The following is a 10203-nucleotide window of genomic DNA, read 5'->3' as shown; positions in this document are numbered from 1 at the left end:
GTTACAAAATGTTAGGTTAACTTACAATTTTAGTCTTTTTCGACCTGATTTCCGTCTTTTGTAACAATCTGTGTGGTTTTGTTGAATCTAGGTTATATAATCTGTTATATTGTGATTTTAGATTAATATTTAAACATGTTTTACTTACAATTAATTGATAAATTTAACTAGTGGCGCCAATTGCTCGTAAGTGTGGCTTCTGTTCAAAGTATGAATACTGCCAAATACTTAGCTTTAATTAAATAAATCGATCATATGAAATCTTAATTTTACCTTTAAATTCACTGTTCACCGTATAGGATAGTTGACAAATTAGGTAACAATTTAGAAAAATATATTCGCTGTTGTAAATTTGATATGCTCATCGCCTTAATTGTGATTGACGTTGGTTTAATTCAGTCTGTCATTCCCCATTTGACGGTTCTGCGGCCAGTGGCAAAGATATGGCTGGGCCGTAATCAAGACGTATACTCGAGAGGTGGCAATCATCGCGAACATTCCCCGACCCGTGTTGCAGGATACTTTCTTCTGCCACACTACCTCTGAGCACATCGAGTACAGCCAGTCTGGAAACAGGCCTTTCGACTACTCCGCTGGAAGTTATTACTTCTGCACGACGTACTCTGCCATCCCTTCCTGGAATCACTTTGACGACTTTACCGCGTGTCCAGCTATTACGAGTTCTATCGTCCACAATTATCACTAAATCTCCTGGTTGAAGTGGTTTGGTGTCGGTTAACCACTTTGTATGTTGGTTAATATTTGGCAGGTATTCCTTTATCCATCTGTTCCAAAATTGATCGAGCAAAGCTTGTATTTGATTCCAGTTAGATCTGAGGATTGCACTACTGTCCATCGGCGCCTTAAGTGGTTGCACTACACCGCTGGAACTAAGCATCAAGAAGTGGTTGGGAGTAAGAGCCTCGTTGTCGGCAGCATCTAGTGGGACATAGGTCAATGGTCGAGAGTTGACAATTCCTTCGACTTCTGCTAAAAGTGTTCCAAAGGTCTCTTCATCAGGCTTTCTGACTGGTGCAAGATTGAATAGTGCAGTTTTAACCGAACGAACTAGGCGTTCCCACGCACCACCCATGTGAGGGGCTGCGGGTGGATTGAAATACCATTGGGTGGTACAGTTCGTAAAGGTTCCGGCTAGATCACGATTGATGCTTGCTAATTCTTCCTTTAGCTCTTTCCTAGCTCCTTGAAAATTAGTACCCTGATCGCTGTATATCTGCTGCGGAGATCCTCTGCGAGCTATGAATCTGCGTAGTGCCATCTTGCATGACTCAGTGCTTAAACTGCAGGCGATTTCTAAATGCACCGCTCGTACTGTTAAGCAAGTGAGGAGCATCACCCACCTTTTTACGTTGCTTCGACCAATCCGAATGATAAACGGTCCACAATAATCGACACCGGTGAAGGTGAAAGGTCGAACATAAGGTGTTACCCTGGATTCCGGTAGCGGCGCCATTCTGGGAACCGCTGGAGTTGCTTTATAGACAGCACACCATGTACACTGCTTTGCTATTTTCCGAACAACGGGCCTAAGGCGTGCGATTTTGAAGTGCTGCTTAATTTCGTTTACTACCGTCTCGCCACTGCCATGTCCGTAACGTCGATGGTAGAAATCTACGAGAAGTTCAGTGACTGGATGTTTTTTAGGAAGAAATGCAGGAAACTTTGCAGAGTACGGTGCGCACGTGGCGACACCTATGCGCCCCTCCATCCTTAATATTCCATTCTGATCCACAAATGCAGAAACTCCATCTAATTTGCTGGCGTATCCTGGTTTCACAATACCACCTGGATTCTGTTGTTGATTCCTTTCGATTGCAGCTAGCTCTTCAGAATATGCTTCCATTTGAACCCAACGCCAAAGACATGCTTCTGCTTTCTGCAGCTCTTCTTGGGATAAAATTCCCGTGTTGATGGAGTTTTTGCCCTGGGACATTTTCCTACTGTTTTCGATGAAACGGTAAACAAAGGCCGCTGACCGAAGTAGTCTCTCCCATTTAGAGAATCGTTTATAATCCATTGGTGGTTCGAATGCCTGCCTATGATGAACAACGACAGGGCGCAGTTCTTCAGTCGTGCCTGGTGGTGGTAAATTATTTGCTGGCCATTCTACTTCATATCCGTTCAAGAATTCTGGGGCTCGGAACCAACGATTTTCTTTACGGAAACTTGGTCCAGTACCCCATTTCGTAGCCTCATCCGCTACATTTAAACGTGTTGGAAGCCATCTCCACTCATCTAAGCTCGTCACGTTAAGAATCTCACTGACTCTGAATGCTACGAATTTGGGATATCGTCGTGTATCAGAACGAATCCACGAAAGCACTGTACTCGAATCGCTCCACATTACTCGAAGTCTAATTGGAATTTTATGACTATCTTGTATAGTTTTAGCCATACGTGCCCCAAGAACCGCTGCTTGTAATTCGAGACGAGGAATCGTCATTGGCTTCAGCGGAGCAACCTTTGTCTTAGAAGCCACCAGAGCACAACGAACTCGACCGCAATCAACGATACGGAAATAGGCTACGCTAGCATATGCACTTTCGCTTGCGTCCACGAACACGTGGAGTTCTAACGTGTCTAAGCTATCCGCACTGTATCCTGGAAAGTAGCAGCGAGGAATCTTAACCTCGCAAAGTCTGCCAAGTACTTGAACCCATTTTTTCCAACGCGAGAAAATCTCATCAGGAACCTTTTCATCCCATCCTACCTTCGATCGCCATATATCCTGAATTAGACACTTGCCATGTACTACAAAGGGGGCGACGAAACCCAGAGGATCGAATATGCTCATTATGACACGTAAGACTTCTCGCTTCGTTGGTTTCCTGGAGTCGTCCAACAATGGCTGGATATCGTCTCGAAACTTGACAGCAAACGTGAATACATCTTCATTTGGTAACCAAATCATACCCAATACTCTCTCAGCTCCCGTCGTTTTGTCCAGAGTAAAACATTTTGACGCTTCCGAACCGCAGTCCCCGATCTGTTTAATGACCGCATCCGAATTAGATAACCAGTTTCGAATATGGAATCCACCTTTCGCGTGTACGGTTTTCACTTCTAACGCCAAGCGAATCGCTTCTTCTTCAGTATCTACACTGTCCAAATAGTCGTCCACGTAGTGGTTGTCAATTATGGCCATGGCAGCTTGCGGGTATACATCTTTCCACTCTTCAGCATTCCGATTTTTGACATAATGCGCGGAGCATGGCGAGCATGTTGAACCAAAGGTTGCCACATCCATCACGTACTCCTGTATTGGTTGTGTTGAATCATCCCGCCACAAAAATCGTTGCGCTTGTCGGTCCTGAGGACGAATAACTATTTGATGGAACATCTCCTTTATATCACCAGTTATAGCAATTTGACGTTGTCGGAAACCGTATAAAACCGTTGGTAGCGATGCGAGGAGATCAGGCCCCTTCAACAGCATAGAGTTAAGTGAAATGCCATCAACTTTTGCTGCTGCGTCCCACACTACTCGAACTTTGCCTGGTTTGTTTGGGTTCAAAACGATTCCTAATGGAAGATACCAAACTGTCCTGGGGTCAGAGTTGGCCAATTCTTCCTTTGTCACTATATGTGCATAACCGTTGTTTCGATAATCGTTGATCTGCTGCTTGACGTTTGCGTATAGATCTGGTTGCCTTTCTAGCCTTCGTTCCAAACATTTTAAACGTCGCTCTGCCATTGACCGACTGTGAGGAAATTCAATGTAGTCGCATTTCCATAGTAAACCCGTTTCAAACCTTCCGGTACCCAAGCGCTTAGTTGTCTCTTGTAGAATCTTCCGAGCTCGTTGATCATCCTCTGCTTCAATCATTGGGATGCCAGTAACACCAAGATTCTCTACGTTAAAAAACTCGTTCACTGCATCATGCAATTCTTGGTCACGTGACCGAGCGCAAATGTGAAGATTAGTGTTTTGTGGAGTTTCTTGTGCACGTACATCCTGTATAGATCCGAAAATGGTCCATCCCAGTCTTGTTTTGGCTGCAACTGGCTCGTTGAGATGCCCTTCCCGTTTTTTCAGTGTGACAATTAGCCTGGCGTTATCCAGCCCTATCAATATACCAGGAGCGCCCTCCTTAAAACTCTGCACAGGCAGATCCCTGATATATGGGAATCTTCCTGCTAACTCATCAAATTGTAGCGACTGTCTGGGTAACTCAAGGCTCTCAACTGTCCGTACATTATTTAACACGTGACGTTGGTTGCCATTGGACGCAGAGATTTCCAAACTAATCAATTTGGATTCTTTTTCCATCCGTTTTACGTTGCTCGTCCATTGCAAGCAGAGTGGCTCTGCCTCGCCTTCAATCCCCAACTGATTCGCTATATGCTTTTCTACTAGTGTCAAGGAAGATCCGTCATCTAGAAAAGCCAAAGTTTCAAACTTGCCCTTTTTCCCATATAAAGTTACTGGGATTACACGAAACAAAGTTGAACGAGGCAGTTGATGATGAACAGACACTGTTTCAGGGCCTTTCGAATGTTCTCCAATGATAGCCGACATATCAGGTTTCCCGGGATGCAAAAGACTGTTGTGACGTACACCGCACCCATCCTTTCCACAAACTGGCGCTTTGCAAGGCCATTTTCCATGAGCTACTAAGCACCTACGACAAAGATACAATTGTTCTACAAGCTTCCACCGGTTGTCCAAGCTGCTCTCTTTGAAATTCCTACAATCTTTTACCTTGTGTCCATCTTTCTTACAAACAGGACAAGGCTTTGGAGAGTCAATAAACTTTTCAGCATTGCTCTCATTTCGCTCGAAGTCGCACTTGCTCAATTCGTTTTCTGCTGAATGAGTATTGAGGAAACCCCTCTCTTTGTTCTTGGGTTTCTCTTGCTTCGAAACCGTCTCGTTATAGGGTGTTATTTGGCATACCGCCGATACAAGTGATGCCATATAGTCCCCGAAAACGCCAACGTCCACGGATCGAACTTGTTGTTGGTGCACTGCCCAATTAAGTTTATTAACGGTGGGAAGCTTATCCACTAGCTCTTGCAACAAAATTGGGTTCGACAAATATGCATCCATCCCCATCGACCGTAAGTGACCGCATAGATTTTGCACTACAAGACCGAAATTTATGAGGCTTTCTAATTTATCGGCTCTTGGTGGAGGAGTAGAACGGACTTTGTCAAGGAGACATTTTACAATCAATTCTGGCCGTCCATATAGTGTTTGGAGCGTCGTGATGATTTGCGTGACGAACGATGGGTGAAGCAGACAGCTGCGAACCGCCTCTAAAGCGTTACCCTTCAAACATCTTTGAAGTCTCATAAGATTTTCTGCTTCTGAATAGCCGCACATTTGCGTTGAGTGTAGGTAGCTACTGTAAAACAGTGGCCAGTCAACCGGGTCGCCGAAGAAAATAGGGAGGTCTTTTGGGACGACGTGTCTTGCAGCAAGTTGTTGTGCGTTTGGTTCACATATGTGTACCGATGGGCTTATAGCATGTGTATGTGAGGCCAAAGGCGAAGAAATGGATTCAGTGTAGCACGGGACGCTCGTTAGAGTGGAGAACGTTGAACCCTTATTATCGGGGTGCACCAGCAGTGAAGTGTTAGAGTTTGCCTGGTTCGTTGGTGCGAAGGAATGTTGTCGCTGGGGAATAGTAACTGGTGTAGAGTTCCCTACAGGGTTTCCCATTGACATATTGGGTCCTAGAGATGGAAAGGCTACATGCGGGCGAGGTTGTAAGTACCCTGCGCCGTAAGGAAATTTACTGTTTACGCTACCCGCTTGTGGGAGCGGCGGTGCCAAATGTCTGCTTTCAGTTCTAGATAAAATTGGCTGAACTTGCGAGGGTGACTGTAACTGGTTCAATTGTTGCTGCAGATCTTGTACCTGTTTCTCGAGCTGCTTAACAATAGTTTTTTCGTTGGGGGAGATTACGACATCTTTACTCACAGCCGATTTTTTTTGTTGCTCTGTGAGGGGAGAAATTTGTTGATTTGTCAGCATTGACACTGAAGTTGGCTGCTGAGGACTGGAATAGAGCGATTGCTTGTGGTTTCCGTAGGGTACTAATTGCTGATTTAGTGTACCGTATTGCTTGTTTGCATCCCCCGAAGCATGATTAGATTGAGCGTTGTGTGGACTGGAAGTGAATGGCTTCGTGTTTACACCGTTGTTAACTGCAGCGGTCCTTTTGGGTATTGTACCCGTATTCGCTGTGAGACCAGTTGGGTTTTTTGCTTTACCGATGCCGGTACTCATAGTCGACTTTTCCTGGGTTTGTAACCACTGTTGGACTTTGCTAGTAATACTTCGGTTGCTACGATGACTCCTCTCACTTATGTTGTCTTCAACATCTATTAACTCCGCATGCAGTAGCTCATACTTCTTCCCGACGAATTCCTTATTTAGCTCAGATTTGTCTTCAAGTAACTTCTGTTTTATTGCTTTCTCTTCTTCTAGTCGTTGTAAGTCGATTTGGATTCTCATCGAGATTCTCGACTTTTCAGATCTCCCTGAGTGTGTGCTTGCTGGAGTACTGCGATAAACACAGATAACGCATACAAAACTGGTATCTTTTATCCCTTCGTCCACTCCAGCACAAGTGAAGTGAAACCATTGGTCACACCGGTCGCATTGAACCATCATGTTATCCGCAATATCCGATTCGTGGCAAGCTGGACATTTGTCCCCGATTAACTGTTCCTCCAACGACAGTGTTTGTACAGCACTCAGTTTTTTTGGTTTTAATTTCGGCGACATATTATTACCGTAAAATTCTTGAAGATTTGTTACGGACGGAATCGTTTTCAGACGATCTTTAGTCAAACTCGTCGTTTATCAGAGTAAGCTTCAAGCTATAATATTTTAATTCATTAGTTCTTAAGCTAGGTTACAAAATGTTAGGTTAACTTACAATTTTAGTCTTTTTCGACCTGATTTCCGTCTTTTGTAACAATCTGTGTGGTTTTGTTGAATCTAGGTTATATAATCTGTTATATTGTGATTTTAGATTAATATTTAAACATGTTTTACTTACAATTAATTGATAAATTTAACTAGTGGCGCCAATTGCTCGTAAGTGTGGCTTCTGTTCAAAGTATGAATACTGCCAAATACTTAGCTTTAATTAAATAAATCGATCATATGAAATCTTAATTTTACCTTTAAATTCACTGTTCACCGTATAGGATAGTTGACAAATTAGGTAACAATTTAGAAAAATATATTCGCTGTTGTAAATTTGATATGCTCATCGCCTTAATTGTGATTGACGTTGGTTTAATTCAGTCTGTCATTCCCCATTTGACGGTTCTGCGGCCAGTGGCAAAGATATGGCTGGGCCGTAATCAAGACGTATACTCGAGAGGTGGCAATCATCGCGAACATATCACGTTCACAGTTTCGTCGTTTTACTTTCGTTGGTTTGGTATCTCTGTTGCACTTACGTTATTTCAGTTTCGTCAATTGTGGTGACTAATCTTATCATTTTTAATCAATTCTATAACTGAACTGTTCCGCCAAGGCAGTATGCCAATGAGGACAACCAATATTTGTAGTTTGTCACTTTTGAGCAGTGTGTTGAAGACAAATAAAGGCTACGTTATTCTGAGCATCACTATTACACTTTCGACATTTTTCAATTAGTCGATTTTAGTGTCTCATTTTTGCTCGCATTGTCACAAGTATTTAGATTTAATCTACTGTAGGATAGACTTAGATAATCAAAAATAAAAAATGTGCTGAAAGTGCATTAGTGGTGCTTAGAATAACATTACTTGCATTCTTTTTCTCTAAAATATTGGCTAGAATTAAGGAACTGCGTGCTCTTGTTCCCCTTGTAGAAACATTACCTATATTGAGCATTTTAGTAGAAAGATTGTAGTATATTTTAATGATTTAGTTACAAAAACCGATTAAATTAAAATAACGTAAGCAGAGACTAATTGAGACGGCGGACTCGCGAGTTTTTCATGGCTCAAGAGGTACTAGTTCATGTAGTACTAGAAGTCCCTCGAAATGTCAAACAGAAAACGCCTCGATAATCAAGCATGCCTTGCTTTTCTGGCTTTTAATCATTGAGTGTTTATTTGCTGACGACGATTCTAAAGAGAAAATTTTTTATGACAATCAATTATTTTAGCAGACGGATAGAGCTGAGGAATGTGTATTTTCCAGATTTCGACCTTTGATAGAGTGTAAATCTTAAAAAGGATTAAATCTAAATATTTGGAGCCCCCGAACTTTATTTTATCGATGACCCTAAAGGTGCCGTGGCATTTTCTATCCTAGAGGCACCAGGGCGAAAAGTAGTACTTTAATCAGTGCGGGTTAGACAACTATTTGTACTCCATACAATAGTGACATTTTTAACTAAATTTGTCAGATATTTCTATGTAGCGAACAGTTGATAAAACCGACAGGCACGTGAGAAGTTCCATTAGCATGGTTCTTTAAATATAGAACAACATTGTCACATTGTGCACTCTTACAATTACGAATATTAATTACATTGTGATATATATATATACCACTCTAGGTCCCATAGTAGATAACTGTGCTGTAAACAACAAGTGGAAGACGAAATTTCAAACTGAACCTTGCTCGGAATTATGAGACAACCTTGTGATAATATATTAGGAAGCTAGAAGGAAGTTGTTTTGTTTCATGTGTTACGCCAGCAACATACGATTCTAGGCTCATCATTGCTAATCCTCGATGTTTGATGGAGAAATATGTATATTAGAATTTATTCCAGAGCGTGAAAGCACGGGTGCACATTTTTCTACAAATACATGACATTTATTTTGTTTGACATACATCTTCTTTTTATTCATTACACCAATAACAATACTACAATTAAATATTTGTATAACGGGATATATCTCATTAAAAAGCATTGCTTTTGTCTCGAGTTGTTCAACTCAGTTTCAAATTTTATTATTCTTGAAGCCTTGAATATTTGATTGAACTGGCTAACATTATCAACATTGATATCATCTATAGTTCCATAATTCATTGTTTTATGAGTGACAATCATTCAAATTTTAAATTTACTTCCGATTCGTTTGATAATTTTCCAATTCCATCATAAAGATCATATGGCATTTTTTTCAACCTGGATTATATTATTATATTGTCAGAATATAATAAAATTTTATAAATTTACCCTCTGGATGGATCAAAAGCGTCCTGAAAACAAGATTCCTCATAATTAATTGAACATATTCGTCGATGAGCTCGCCTCGCAAGGTTGTGACTTCAAGCTCACCGGAGTAGCATTCGATCAATCTGGAAAAGAAAATGCGTTACAGACGTGAATTTTTTTCAGACCTATTCCAATGAAATTGGGACTTACAGTTCCCTGGGAACTTGTAAAGTAACATTTTATTTGTATTTCCCCAACCCGAACAATTCCTCACCTGGTTGTTTTTGCTAAAATTGCACTGATAGGTAAACAACATTCAAAAAAGGTTGCTAAGCAATTCAAATGCATGTAGCAACGACCATATATAATAAGTACTACTACCCACTTGAACAAACAAAAAAAGAGCAGATAACTTGATTATTTCTTCAATGTTGGCAAAACTGAAGGGACCGTACCCCCTCTGCTACTTCAAAAAATCTAGTACACAACGTGCCATAGAATGTTGAGTGTTTCTTCGTGAGTCGGTAGTCTCGATTAGTCTCTGACGTAAGTGTTACAGCAGTACCAAACCTAACGTAACTAACATGACGAAACTGTATTTATGCACTGTTGACGTGTCAGTTGTTTGTTCGTCATTATTTCGATTGCGCATTTTTCAGCTGCATTACCGAATAATGAAACGAATGTTTGTCAGCATGTACATTAAGATGCGTAGAATGCGGTGGAGTGATAATCTCAGTTTGTTTGCATTTGTTAGTTACGGTGTTTTCAAAAATCATGCTTGAATAGGAGTCATTTAAAGTGCTGCCTGTGGAAGCAAATTCTAGTGTTAAAATCATCATAAAGTGAGTGTTGCCGTTTTGACTGATTTTCACTCTTCGTCTCTTTCTCTATTCTCTTTGCTTTCGACAAGTTTGATTCGAGCCAACAACATACAGCCAAAAATGTGTGGGTAACGTCAGATCTTTCTTTTTTTCAATTTAGCGCGAACAACTAGAACATGGAAACCTCAAATATCGACGAGAAAAAGAAGATTTGCAGAAACTATTAGACACTAATA

General features: G+C 41.3%; 1 protein-coding gene across 1 annotated transcript; it reads right to left on the bottom strand.

Annotated features, from left to right (window-relative positions):
* Positions 1–403: 403 nt before the first annotated feature.
* On the bottom strand, positions 404–6757 carry LOC131675845 (uncharacterized). The gene has a single exon (XM_058954984.1). The coding sequence runs from the start codon at positions 6755–6757 to the stop codon at positions 404–406; it is 6354 nt and encodes a 2117-aa protein (XP_058810967.1).
* Between the last annotated feature and the right edge of the window lie 3446 nt (positions 6758–10203).

The sequence above is a fragment of the Topomyia yanbarensis genome, chromosome 1 (genome assembly GCF_030247195.1).
Source record: "Topomyia yanbarensis strain Yona2022 chromosome 1, ASM3024719v1, whole genome shotgun sequence".
Taxonomy (NCBI): Eukaryota; Metazoa; Arthropoda; class Insecta; order Diptera; family Culicidae; genus Topomyia; species Topomyia yanbarensis.
Note: the sequence above shows the minus strand (reverse complement) of the source record. Positions and strands in the feature narration are given on the sequence as shown.

Excerpts from the sequence above, each read along its gene's own strand:
- LOC131675845 (XM_058954984.1), bottom strand. The coding sequence starts at position 6,757 with ATGTCGCCGAAATTAAAACCAAAAAAACTGAGTGCTGTACAAACACTG.